The 14,606-nt window shown below is 40.4% G+C and overlaps 1 protein-coding gene across 1 annotated transcript in view; it reads right to left on the bottom strand.

Moving 5' to 3' along the window:
- Positions 1 to 14,606, bottom strand: part of crb2a (crumbs cell polarity complex component 2a) — a 34,761-nt gene that overhangs the window by 6,015 nt on the left and 14,140 nt on the right. Inside the window, exons 5-9 of the mRNA XM_039780127.1 lie at positions 13,217 to 13,387; positions 13,015 to 13,128; positions 8,446 to 9,399; positions 1,150 to 1,709; positions 89 to 254 (exon numbers count right to left, since the gene is read on the bottom strand). Coding sequence (XP_039636061.1) covers positions 89 to 254; positions 1,150 to 1,709; positions 8,446 to 9,399; positions 13,015 to 13,128; positions 13,217 to 13,387 — 1,965 coding nt within the window. The remainder of the gene's footprint in view (positions 1 to 88; positions 255 to 1,149; positions 1,710 to 8,445; positions 9,400 to 13,014; positions 13,129 to 13,216; positions 13,388 to 14,606) is intronic.

A 14,606-nucleotide genomic window follows, 5' to 3' on the forward strand; every position in this document is an offset into this window, starting at 1 on the left:
TGTATCTGTGTGCACCTGTGGGTGGGTCAAAGAAATTAGTCATTTCTGACAAACCACATATGTATAAAAAATATTAAGACAATCTTACATTCATATCCATCAGGAAGGTCCACACAATGGCCACCGTTGACACAAGGATCACTAACACACCACACACGGGTTTCGCAGGTCTTTCCGGTGTATTCCTCTGGACAAGAGCACGTGAAATCGTTGAATGTGATGGTGCATTCTCCTCCATTCTGACAAGGTTTCATCTGCAGAGGAAAGCATTTAGATTTGATAAACGGACAATCATAATCAGAACAGATTTAGCTGTGGTATCCAAAACTGTCAAAGGTCAATTCTGTGACCCATTTTGAGGGCTGCAAATATCTAACTTTGAATGAGTGAATACACGTAGAGTATGACCGCTGCATCTATGGCTTATCTGTGTGTGAGACACTCTGTCGGCCGTCTAATTCGGGAGGAGGGTTAGCATCCATATGCCAGGCGTCCATGCTTACGCAGGTAACAGAACCTGATATGTTCAGGTCCTATCCCCTGACCAGTCGGCTATCCTAACCTCAACTACTCGAGGTCAATGCCTAACCCCAACCAATTTGGCTGCTTCGTAGGGCGGGACTTGCCTAGAAGTTAGGTGGGATCCATAATAACGCCTAACTGCCACTGATGAAGGCTCTGCAGCCATTTTGCCATCAGCTGGTTCATACTTCAGTAATTCTTTTAGCCAAGTGAGAACAATCCTAGCTGTCAGTAAAGCTTGATACTCTGACTCAGAATTACAACAGCGAGGCTGCCTGTAGATACAGTCAGATGTACGGTGCTGTAGGAATATATTAGGGTGAGGACAGGACCACTATTCTGTATTTCATTTAAAAAAGCAAGACCCTCCTCAGAATTATTTATATTTTCTTTTTTTAGCCTGTCCTCAAGCAGAAAAAAACCATATGGGTCGATTGTGCAAGCAGCTCAAAACGACCCAACAATTAAAGTACGCTTGTTGTTAGGCAGCGACCTCTGGCGGCTGCAGTAACTATCGCGACAGCAAACCAGGAAGTGAGCTGACAATTTAAGACAGCAAAGGTTGGAGGGATGGGTGAAAGGAAAGGAACTGAAAGGAATAAAGCAGATTTAGGAAGTATTTCCTACCTTGCAAGTGTCATCACTGACGCAGCCCTTCTGTACATTTTCAGCATCACTTGGTAAATACACTTCCTCCTCATCCGAGCTGTTCCAGGCATCCACATCGAGATGCACCGAGTCTAACCGAAGGTCCTGCAGGCAACCTTTGTAATGCCCCCCCCACATGTCAGAGTCCCAGTCTCCTGGAAGTCCCCCTACATAGGCCTGATCCCCACTCTTAACATCCACTTCAGGGATCTCTCCTATTCCATAGCGAAGTCCTGCATGCTCAAAGATCACCTGTCTGTGATGGACTTCCACCTGTAGAAGTTGCTTCTCGCCAGTAGTCACAAATATCGGAGCTGTCAGTGGGGCACTGTTGGGCAGAGAGCTGACAAAAACCCTCCCCATCCCCAGGTAGACGGAGAAGTAGACGCCTGTGGCTCTCCGGAGCTGGAACAGCAGCCCGTCTGGCTTTAAGGAGCGCAGGAAGAAGGACACGTTGAAGTTGCTCTCATGGCTCTGACCTACATCATAGACACTGAAGCTCACTGTGTCCTCATGGCTGTATGTCCAGGAAGGGAATTCTGACAGGAGTGAATTAAAATATTTGGATTAATCACACAAAAATAGGACTAAACCATTTAGTAATAGGACTTCAGTATCAGGAATGCCACTGCAATATCACATAAGTTGTTTCAATCAACACTTTTTCCGGCCATGAAATGGTAAATAACTTTGTCATATGGATTGAATATGTTTGCAGTAGTAAACCGTGCTCATAGCGCTGCAGTTCATTCTATTCAGCTTTTGTTTTTGGGTCCGGTGATGAGAAAACATGAGCTGTCGTCAATCACAAAGTGCCATACATTACATTGTCAAGTCACCAAAATACAAAGCAACAGTTCAAATTGCAGCCACAAGTGTTTTATGTAACATAACAAAGTTAAATTAAACATATATTTTCCTACTGGGTTCCCATCATTCCAGACCCAGTCAGAAACATCGTTGCTAGGGAACGACCCTTGATCTGTGTGGTGACAGTTTTTACCCTCAGACCCCGCATCATCTTTAAAAGTCACTTTATCTCTTGTTATTTATGTCTGTGGTGTTAATGGTCAGAGATCAGTTCTGCTGTTACTCTCACACATACATTAGCTGATTCCATATGTACAGTGGTGCTGGAATGTCACTAGGTCCACAGTGACATTTTAAGGGTACTTGTACCTTTATGTTATGCTACATTAAACTTCTACTTCTACTAATACATTTCAAAGGGAAACATTGTACTTTTTCTCTTTTTTAACTTTTGTGCTCTGTACAGCCAGACTGGTTTTACAGTCAGGTGCATTCTGGGTGGAGTTATGTTGGGTTTTACATGACGTCACCAAACTATGTAGGCCTACTAATAAGAGAATCAATAATTTATAAGAATAGTAATGCGGAAAGTTGTCCCATGGGAGCGGCAATGTATGGCTCGGTGGAAACCTGGCGGGGGGAAGTTTCTTTGCCATCGGACAGGCTGTGCCAACGGAGTGGTCAGCGGTCGGAGGCTTGCGGCGGGGGACGCACGGAGGGGTCTGTACAGACTCATGCTGGCTCTCTCGTGGTGGAAAAGATACAAACAGAGTCTCCGTTCCTGGACTTCAGTCTCACCAAAGGTCTACACATTGTGCACCTCAATGTTCGCAGTCTTTTTTCTAAATTAGATGAGATAAGATTAATGATGTGTAATTGTAAAGCTGAGATTGTGTGCTTTTCAGAGACCTGGCTGGACGCTTCGATCAGTGATATAGAAATTGAAATTGAAAATTATGTTGTTTTATGAAAAGATAGAAATCGTAATGGGGGCGGAGTATGTGTTATATTAGGGCTGATATTTGTTTTAACTGTAGAATAGATTTAAATCATGATCTTATTGAAGCTGTGTGGGTTGATGTACAGTTAACTAAAAGTAAGCCTATTTTAATTGGGGCTCTGTATAGACCTCCTGATCAGAATAATTTCTATCAGTTATTGGAAGAACTTTTTGTTCCATGTAGTGATTTTAAGGGTGAGATTATAATGATAGGTGATTTTAATACTGATGTCTCTAACAAAAATCATGGGATGTATAAAGCCTTTAATAGGTTTTGCCAGGTTGTGGATCTACAGCAAATAATTAAAGAGCCCACACGAGTAGCTAAAATGAGTCAAACGGTCATTGATCTCATTTTGGTATCAGAGCAATCTATGATTTCTCAGAGTGGGGTTGTAAATTGTACTATGAGTGACCACTTATTAATTTATTGTACAAGGAAAAAATTTAAAGTTGCATTGAAGAAACAAAACACAATTAAGATCAGGTCATTAAAAAAATATAGTCGTGAGGTTTTTATTGAGTGTTTAAAATCACTGAATTGGCCTGTAGTGTTATGTTTGGATGTTGATGAGGCATGGGAGCAGTTTAAAAATGTGTTCTTAGAGGCATTAGATAAAGTAGCTCCTATAAAAACGATTCGAGTAAAACTGAGGTCAGAGCCATGGATGAATGGTGATATTTTAGAAGCAATTACTAATAGAAATAAAGCCTTTTCTGTTTTTAGGAAGAGTAAAGAGCAAATTGACTTGGATAATTATAAGAAGTTAAGGAATATAGTGCAAAAGATGATTAAAATGTGTAAAAGAGACTTTTTTCGTGATAAATTAACTGAGCATAAAGGTAACCCAAAGAAACTTTGGCAGTCTTTGAAACAAATGGGGTTCAGTAATAGACTTAAGACAAAGTCAAATAATATTTGCCTTAATATTAATGGGGAGTTCTCTTCAAATCAACTAAAGGTTGCTGATAAATTTAACTCATTTTTTACTTCTATAGCTGGACACTTAGTTGAAAATTTACCAAGAAAACCAGGGTTATATGATGGTGAGGCCATGTCTAAGTATTACTCTAAGCTTGGAGTTGTAGCAGACTCTTTTTGCCTTTCTATGGTTTCACAGGATGAGGTATTAAAGTTATTGAATGAACTTAAGTGTTCGAAGGCAATTGGTCTAGATGAAATACCGGCCAGATTCTTAAAAGATGCTTTTCTTTGAATTTATTTCTCCATATCTCACTCATATTTTTAATCTTTCAATTATGTCAGGTAGATTTCCCAAAGATCTGAAGCTTGCTAGGGTTGTTCCGCTATATAAAAAAGGGAACAAATTAGAAGAGGGTAATTATAGACCAATTTCGATTTTGGGAGTCGTTTCAAAAGTCTTGGAGAAAATAATACAAGAGCAAATATATAATTACATTAGTAATTCTGATTTGTTTTATGATTTGCAATCTGGTTTTAGAACATCTTATTCTATGGATATGTGTTTATTATATCTAACAGACTATTTAAGAAGAGAGATTGATTTGGGTAAACTTTGTGGCATGGTATTGCTAGACCTCCAGAAAGCATTTGACACCGTTGACCATCAGATCTTGCTGATCAAACTAAAAGCCCTAGGTTTTAACAGTATGGCATGTAATTGGATTCGATCGTATTTGACTGAAAGGCATCAAAGAGTTGATATTAACTGCACTCTATCTGAGGCAAGAGAAATAACGTGTGGGGTGCCACAGGGTAGTGTCCTGGGTCCATTGTTGTTTCTCTTGTATATCAACGATATGAAATCTGTTTGCAATTGTAATCTTTTTCTCTATGCAGATGATTCAGCCTTGGTGTTCTCCAATAAGGACATAAAAGTTATTGAGAATCATTTAAGTGATGAGTTACAAAATATAAGTGAATGGCTGATAGAGAACAAACTGTCTTTGCATTTGGGGAAAACTGAATCTATTTTATTTGGTTCTAAAATAAGGTTGAGTAGGACTCCTGAGCTTAAAATTTCTTTGGGTGGTATCCAGATTGAAGCTAAAAATTGTGTTAAATATTTGGGCTGTGATTTAGACAGTTCTGTGAGTGGAGAAAGTATGAGTCAAAAGGTTGTCAAAAAAGTGAACCAAAGAATAAAATTCCTGGCTCGTAAGGCTCAGTTTCTAAATAAAGAAACTTTAAAAATGTTGGCAAATGCTTTAATTCAGCCACACTTCGATTATGCCTGTACTACATGGTACAGTAGCACACCCAAGAGGATAAAAGTTCAACTTCAAACGGCACGGAATAAATTAGTCAGGTTGATTTTAAATCTCAACTATAGAGAACATATTGGCCCTTCTGAACTTAAGAAATTAAAATGGCTGACAGTTGAAAACAGGGTGAGACAGTTGAAACTAAGATTAACAAGAAAGATTTTGTATAAGAACGAGCCAAGGTATTTTAAAGATTATTTTAAGCTTATTAGAAATTCTCATAGCTACTCAACGAGAGGTAGTGCCACAGACATAGTTCCGTGTAGATTTAAGACCTGTTCTGGGCAAAATACTTTTTTGTACATGGCAGCAATGGAATGGAACAAACTCCCAGTTGGGATTAAGTTAAGCCAGTCAGATTGTTGTTTTAATCGAGCATGTGGTGAATGGTTGTTAAATGCTAATTAGATTAAATCTTTTATGTAGTCTTAAAAGAATATTTATTATTACAGTGTATATATTTGTATTTATTTTGTATTTGGATGTGGTTGAGTGTACATAAGGTACCTTTTAGTCATCTGTAGCTTGCCTGGACATCTTTGTCAGACTACAACAAGGACCACAATGGAAATAAGTTTGTAACTTTCTTGTGTTATCCTCGACAGTTCTGATAAATGTACAATGTCACTGTGTAGGCATTTTGTTATGCATTTATTTCTGTTACTGTCTAATAAATCAATCAATCAAAAAAAATTCTAACAATGCCAATCAATGTCATTGATGTTAATCAATGTTTGTGCATGCTTTGCAAATGCTTTAATGCACTGGTTCTCAAACTGTGGTACCAGTACCACTGGTGGTACGAGAGCCCCCTCTAGTGGTACACGGATGGAATATCTAATCTCTGATATATTTAAATAAATGAAATAAATAAATTAAAATCCTACAACATTTCCAATAATTATACTTAAACTATGATCAGTTAAACGTACAATATGTAACTTTCTGCCGCTAGGGGTCTCTCAACCAAAACAATGGATGGTAAAACTGGACTTTTGATGACGTTGGGAAGTTGCGTGGAATTATGGGAGTTTTTAAGTGTTAAACACCTTCACTGCCGGTTAGAATCATGGTTAGAATGTATCAGTTCACGGACGAGTTTACCCATTCAAGTTTATTCACGTTACGTTTAGTAACGTTTATTCATGTTATTCTAATAAAATAACTGCAGATTCCCCAACATAATTACGTTTTTCTTGATTAGATTTTTATTTGTAGCTGACCAGTTAGCTCGTGAGCCAGCAAGCTAACAGTAGCCAGCAGCTAAAACACAAAATATTTCATTTATCAATGTCACCTTTTGGATGGTTTCAACACGGGGGCGAATGGGGTGTGTTGTAACGCTAGCTAGCCACTAAACGAGGTTGAGAGACGGGTGTGGGTGGGGATTGTCGGGGAAATCTCCCCGACGGCGAGGACGTTCGATGCCTGTTGTGCAGCAGCAGAACATCTCCCAGCTGCCCGGAATTATCTCCCCTTCACTTTTCAGTAATCTTAACTTTTCGTTTTGGTGCTTAACCCACCTTTTGTCGGGTTAATTTAGCTAACCGTAAAGACTTTCGGCACATACACCGGTAGCGCTACGGAGATGTAGCTAACGCTATGGATGACCGCTGTTGTGACTCGATGCTGGGTCTGATATGGTCTGTTTCCCGACGTTTAATTAAACTGCCGTTAGCGTCGTAAGCACCAGGCACTGGAGATAAGTTCTGGCCGGGGGTTGCTGTAATGAAAGTAGCTGGCTGATAGCTGACTGGGGGCTAACGGTAACTAGCTAGCTAGCTAGCTATATGTCCCGGGGCTGTTGTCAGCTGTCATCCCGACTGAGTCTTTCTGCGCCGGGGGAGTGAGGCAGACAGACCGGGGTGTGCTAGCTGGCTAAATTAGCATTAGATTAATCGTCTGTCTATACAGCTAACGTTAACGTTACTAGTGAAGTTATTCGTGAGTTAGCCCAGTCCTGTTAACTGTGGTCGAAACAGTCATACTAAAAATAACTTTTAGCGTGTTGAACGATGTTGTGACCTCATAATGTTACCCACGAGCACATTGTAGTAAGGTTAAGCTGGTATCGATATTGAACTTTCAAAATAAATAAGGTCTCTGTTGTATTACTGTGATAAAAAGTGGAATGTAATTAACCACAAAATGATGCTGTATGGCAAAAAAAGCAGTATTACAGTTACAAGTATTTTTTTTCTGTGACATTGTATGATTTACAATTACTCCTGAACGTATCATCTTGGTGCCAGTGTTCTGACGGAAGTTAGAGTAACTGGAGGGTGAAAGGTTATATGACGCCACTGACGGGCGACTAAAAGAAACGTCCCGTGTCTGAAAATAAAATAACAGATTTCTCTGGGTTTGACATTTGGTGGAAACATTTGGGATAGTGTAAGAACACAACTCATAAAAATATATAACATAGGTATGGTCGTTTTTAGACATTTTAAAGCAGAAATGTTACATATTGTACCTTTAAAAGTAATTTAAAATATGTGTTTTTTGTTTTAATATCAGCTTGCTAATGTTACATAGTTACATCCATAATTAGTTACAAGATGTGATGGCAAGATAGTTAGCAGAGGTAAAATGAATGGTTCAAAAACACTGCAATCGTGGTTTCAAACAGGAACTATTAAGAGAAGTGTGGATGAGGAGGAGAATATTTCGAGCTGTTGAAACTATAGTGGACGAGTGTAGTGCTAGTTGTTCCTTAAGCAGCGGTGGTGAAGTCTCCACAGCACCGACTAGCAGCAAATGATGCAAAACAACAGGGATGACCTGAGTTACCTCAAATTTGAATTCAGTTAGAGAGGGATGGAGAAAGTAAAGTTACAGCGTGGCTGTCAACAATAAATATTGTTTTTAGTAATAAACCTGCCTTCTGCATTAGCTGTCCGTAGCTGAGTAGGGTACGCCTATGCTACTCTATCTTAACGTGGGCCATAATGGTGGTACTTAGAGAGCCTAATATTTTCTAAAGTGGTACGTGGTGTTTCTTAACATTTGAAACACTGCTTTAATGCATCAGTATTAGCAAAGCAATAAGAGTATTAGAGTGACCAGGTCCCCTCTGCATAATGAGCACTTTTACTTTTGATACATTTTTCTCATAATACTGCTGTACTTTCATTTAAGTACCATTTTGAATTGGACACTTTCTGCGGTGTTTGGTAAGGTGAAGTAAAAAAAACTACAGGTGGTGATGTGCTTACCCTGAGCGCAGTGCTCACTATGGAAGGGCCGGTAGCAGTCACACTGGTAGCTGGTCCACAGGTCCACACAGCGTCCATGTCCATAGCAGGGGTCTGGCTGACACCACTCAGTCTTACTGCAGCCCAGCTCATGGCCTTGGTCTTCTGGAAGCGTTTGCGGTAGGATAGGCTTAGAGTCGATCATCAGGTCTTCCATACATCCAATGAAGCCCGCACCACTCTCAGAGTACTCCAAAAGCTGCTCTGGTGCTCCACCTACATACACCTGAGTGAAGGCTTCAGAGGGCTGGAAAGCTGGTTCATCAGCACCACCATCTGTGACTGTGCACCCGTCCCTGTCACAGCCAGCACCTTTCACAATCAGAACCAGGCCTTCATTATCTACAAACACATGAGCATCCCGCCAGTCTCCGTCACTGACCAAACCAAGAAATGTTACATCCAGTTCAGACTCCTCAGAAAAGGCCTTTGCGTGAAGACCACCATTCACAATCTCCAAGATGAGGTGATTGTCCACGTCCCCTCTGTAGAAGAGCAACATATTGTGTATAGTCGTGCGGAAGCGTAGCTGTACTCCGAAACCATGGTGACCACGGTGCTCCACCTCCCTGCGGGTCCTTTCTTCTAGAACAACCTGGATGTGGATGAATCCAGGACTTGAGAAGGAGAAAGTAGTTCTGGTGGAGCACTGCTCATCATAGAAGCCATGAGGGCACAAGCATGTGTGGCCGTGTTCTCCAGCCTCCAGCCACGCCTGGCACGTGGCACCGTTCTGGCATTCATGGTCCACACAGCCGTAGAGTTTCACATGGCAGTTATCCCCTCCCCATGGAAGTTCACCTGGCTCGGCCTCAGGGCAGTGGCAGGTGTAGGATGCCCTGCCGTCCTCACACCAGCCCCCGTTCTGACACGGCTGGCTCTCACATTCATCAATGTTGACTTCACACAGCTCACCTGCAGGGGGCGACACCGGGGTTTAGACATGGTGGTCAGGACTACAGGCTACCAAAGAACCAAGGAGGGAAAGGGAAGGATGATGGTCCGTGTACTTTTTCGTTCATTCGATTTTCATTTCATAATCAGACTTAAAAAACAAAAAACGAATGGTTATTTGATTTTCGTTTTAAAATACAACAATTGAAATCGAAATACAAGGCATGTTTTTCCTTTTCATGGTCAAAAGGGGATGGGAGAAATTAAAAATATGCTGTGATTTTCATTTTCTATTTCATATAACAAAAATAAAATCACTCGGAAATAGGAATGAAAAAAGGCTTGTTTTTTCATATTCAGAGACCGGATGTTGTCATTTCCAAGGCAACAGCGCCAGCCTAGCCTACCAGTGTTCAGCCCAGGCTAAAATTACTTTGGAAACCTAGCTATACTCTTGATAATCCTTGGGGGGGAATTTTATTTCATAATGCCACATGTATTTATTCCCCTCTCTCCCTGCCTCCCTCTGACTCTCTGTCTCTACCCGCCGCAGACAACTTCGCCCCAAGAGAGTCGAACCAGCTGAGGAAACAGACTTTCGGTTCACGGCTGTAACGTTACCGTTACGCCACCGTTAACAATCCCAGCAAACGTTCTGTTGCTGATCCGGCAGAGTCACCGGCGGTTCGGGATCAGATCATGGGGATCTGACCTCCGGTGCTGGGTCTATTCTAATATTAGCTGCTGCTGCAGCTAGCTAGCAGCTAGCTGCAGCAGCAGCAGCTAGCTAGCAGCTAGCCACCAGCCCTGTGACCTCGGTCCCCGTGGTTCGCCCCCCAGTGCTGACTGACTCTGGTCCGTCTGCAGAGCTGCGTTACCCGCTCTAGCTGAGCTGGGAATCTGCCGCGCTCGTGATTTATTCATATTTTATTTTATTTGCAGATAGTGATATGCTATGATGCACTGATGTCAGGCAGGCTTGCTGCTGCTTTTAGTCTGAGTCTGTGAGATAACCAAACTTCCTTTAAATATAACGTGCATATAAATAGATGGAATAAATAAAAGTCCCTCGAAATACATAGTAAAACATACATGTATTTAGGCTATTGAACTATTATGACTAAAGCCTGTATTTCATGATCTATTTCATAGCCATATGTATATTTATGTAAAGGGGGGCAAAAAACGGAAGTTAGGCTACAGATTCCCTCAGCAGCAGCAGCCGGGACATTCTAAAACGCTTAACGTGAAAAAGCTTAACTTTAATGTACCTAAACAATGATCAATCAAATATCAGTCAGTTATCAGTCAGATAACGTCCATAACGACTTTGGGTTAGATTTTTTGATCACTGTTTATAAACAGTGATCAAAAAATCGCTTAACGTGAAAAAGCTTAATGGTTAACCACGTTAAGCTTTTTCCTTACAATTTCCCTCAATGAAGCAGAAACCCTTAATGTCAGCTAACGTCCATAATAATTGTACTTTGGGTTAGATTTTTTAGTTTTTCAGTGGTTATGAGGAGCAAGTCATCCAGTCACTGTTCCATTATTAATGTGACTACTATCGCCACTGTTCATCACACCCCCAACCGGCTCGTCAGACACCGCCTACCAAGAGCCTGGGTCTGTCCGAGGTTTCTTCCCAAGAGGGAGTTTTTCCTCGCCACTGTCGCACTGCTTGCTCTTGAGGGAATTACTGGAATTGTTGGAATTGTTGGGGCTTTGTAAATTATAGAGTGTGGTCTAGACCTACTCTATCTGTAAAGTGTCTCGAGATAACTTATGTTATGATTTGATACTATAAATAAAATTGAATTGAATCAATATGAGAGAGAAATTTGGTAATCCTTGATCATTGCTCATTGATCATAGAGCGGGTAACGCCAGAGTCAGTCCCGGGGAGCGAACCGCGGGGACCGAGGTCACAGGGCTGGTGGCTAGCTGCTAGCTAGCTGCAGCAGCAGCTAATATTAGAATATTAGACCCAGCACTGGAGGTCTGATCCCCATGATCTGATCCCGAACCCCCGGTGACTCTCTGCCAGATCAGCAAGCTTAACGGCAGCAACAGAACGTTTGCTGGGATTGTTAACGGTGGCGTAACGGTAACGTTACAGCCGTGAACCGAAAGTCTATTTGCTCCGCTGGTTCGACTCTCTTCGGGCGAAGTTGTCTGCGGCGGGTAGAGACAGGGAGGCAGGGAGAGAGGGTAATAAATACATGTGACATTATGAAATAAAATCCCCCCCAAGGATTATCAAGAGTATAGCTAGCTAGGTTTCCAAAGTAATTTTGGCCTGGGCTGAACACTGGTAGGCTAGGCTGGCGCTGTTGCCTTGGAAATGACAACATCCGGTCTCTGAATATAAAAAAACAAGCCCTTTTTCGTTTCTGTTTTCGAGTGATTTTATTTTTGTTATATAAAATAGAAAATGAAAATCACAGCATATTTTAAATTTCTCCCATCCCATTTCGACAATGAAAAAGAAAAAACGCATTGTATTTCAATTTCAAATTTCATGTTTTAAAACAAAAATCAAATAACCATTCGTTTTTTGTTTTTTAATACCTGTTTATGAAATGAAAATCGAATGAACGAAAAAGTACACGGACCTGCTATATAGTTCATTATCATTTATGTATTTATTATTGACATTATTTGATCAGCAAACTTGTAGTCTGGCATTGCTCTTATCTATCGCCACAGCATCGACGCAGCGACGGTGGCTCTGCTAAATAGTCTCAGGAAGGAACTTATTTTGGTGGAACATTTGCACCCCGCAAAAGAAAACGCAATATACAATATTAAATTAAGTTAACTGTTGACACAATCCAGTAAGGTGAGCTATTTAAATTAGCTGCTTCATGGTTAAACCTCATTGGCTCTTACCAGTGTATCTCTGTGTGTATTTCGTCCACAGCAATCCCAACAATCTGTCCCAAAACGTCCCAGTTAGAGAGGAAAAACATATTATTTGTAAATCTTTACAATCATTCCCTGAAAGAACCAAGCAGGTCTGACTTGTTGCACCATCCAAATTTTCTTCTAAACTTGACATTTTCAGCGAGTAGCTTGCTAGCTCAAGGTTTGTTGATGTTTCCCGAAGAGAACGGAGTTAGACAACGGAAACACACAGAGAGAGGAAGGTGAGGGACATGACAGGCAATTATCCTGATAATGTACTTCCGTTGATCCAGACTAATATTCTTGAAAGCCCTTTACCACCAGGCAACCCTGATATAGATGTGATGCTCAGGTGGTAGAGCGGGCCATCCAGGAATGGTGGTTTGATCCCTGGCTCCTTTGCAATCTAGAATCTGAAAGTTTTTGGGGTTGGAATAATGTTTGGCTGCACAGCATGGTTTCCCATAGCGGATCAGTTGGATTTAAGGGATTAAAACAAGCGTTAAGTTTGTCATAGTTGGCTCTTTACTAATGTTAGTCCATTAACTCTAAACTATTTTGATTGTTTCATTTTATCTGAGCATATTTAATATGTATCTATAGGCCTAAGCGTAATATTTATTTTTAGGATAGCAGAAAATGTTAAATGTTGCATTTCCACTGATACAAAGAACATATAGTATTCTAAATTTGAACATGAGCCCATTTATTACACGGTCCAAGACTCACCTAGAAATCCAGCAGCACATGCACAGGTGTAGCCGTTGATCTTATCCTCACAAGTGGCTCCGTTCTGGCACGGTTCAGACTCACACTCGTCAATGTTGACCGAGCAGTTCTCTCCTGTAATGTGAAAGAAATGAAATGACTGTCAGAAAAATGTAAAAAGGTGTGAGAACTGATTGGTTTCTTTTTTCCTTGTTTTCCTGACCTGCAAAGCCTGGCTGACACTGGCAGATATATCCAGCTGCATCTGCAAAGCTGAGCTCCCAGTCCAGCTCCCAGTGGGACGGATCGGAGCGCTCGAAACACTCGCCGTCGTTCTCACACGGCTGCTCACCACACTCATCGATATCTATCTCACAGTTTGGTCCTTCATAACCTAGAGAAGACAACAACAGGACATGTAGTGGTATCAAACACATATGAAGTGTTCCATATGTCTTCTTAGATCAGTCACAATCTTTGAGGAAACAATAATAATAATTATTATTATAATAATAGCTAATAATAAACTAAGAAAAAAAGATGAACCTCTGATTCCTTACATCGGAGCACAGTCTAATGATATTAAAGTAGCTTTCTTTCATCTCGGCCACAAGTTGATCCATTTCTGACATTTTCTATATGAGCATTTTGACTCTTTTGTGACTGGACTTATAACTCTGATTATGTCTGTTACATTATTGTTTTTGGCACCACTTTGGTCCGCATAAATGTCTCAATAACTATAATCACCATGGAATGTTCTGCAGACATTCGCGGGATAAATCCTTCTAACTTTAGTGATTCTCTGACTTATATTTGGTGCCACCAGGATTTTGTGGTTCTCAGTGAAATATCTCAATAACTATGGGTCATTTTCTTTCAGATGTATTTTACCTACAGAATTAATTTCTGCTCGAAATGTTGGCCAAGTGCCTGGACCTGATGGCTGAAAGGCTAAGTTCATGAAGTTTGCTTTCCCACAGAAATGTATTTAATTTCTCTTTATCTAATTGTAAACATCCATCTATTTGGAAATGTGCTAGAGTTACTCCACTTCATAAAGGAAGTGAGGCACTAGAGCTTAAGAAATATTTTCATTGGTTGCTCTTTATTTTCAAATGCATTTACTTGAACTATCCTTTATACTTATTTATAGTAAACAGCTTTTAGTTTCATTCAGATCTTCACATTCAACAACCTTTTTTGTCATGCCTTTGACTTGATTGTTTTATGTCGTTGACTTAAACTTTGACTTTTACTATTTTTATTATTATCATTATTATTCATATTATCAGTATTATTAATATTATTATTTATGTGCTTAAATGTGTCATGTTTTTTTCCTGAGCACCCCATTGAAGACAAGATGGGCATCTCAAGGGGTTTAACCTCTAATCACATGTTGAAATAAATAAACTAATTACCATGACATTTTATACAGACATGTACTTTTCAGAGTGAATTTTAAAACTTTGGTCATCCTCAGAATTGTCATCTTGTGCCATCATCAGGTCAACATTTCTGTTTTTCTTTGGTTTATGACCAAATACCTGCAAAATGACGATTCCCATTAGCCTCAGCTGGACTTTGTGTGTATTGCTAATAAGCCTGCT

This window comes from Perca fluviatilis, chromosome 17 (assembly GCF_010015445.1).
Source record: "Perca fluviatilis chromosome 17, GENO_Pfluv_1.0, whole genome shotgun sequence".
Classification (NCBI taxonomy): domain Eukaryota; kingdom Metazoa; phylum Chordata; class Actinopteri; order Perciformes; family Percidae; genus Perca; species Perca fluviatilis.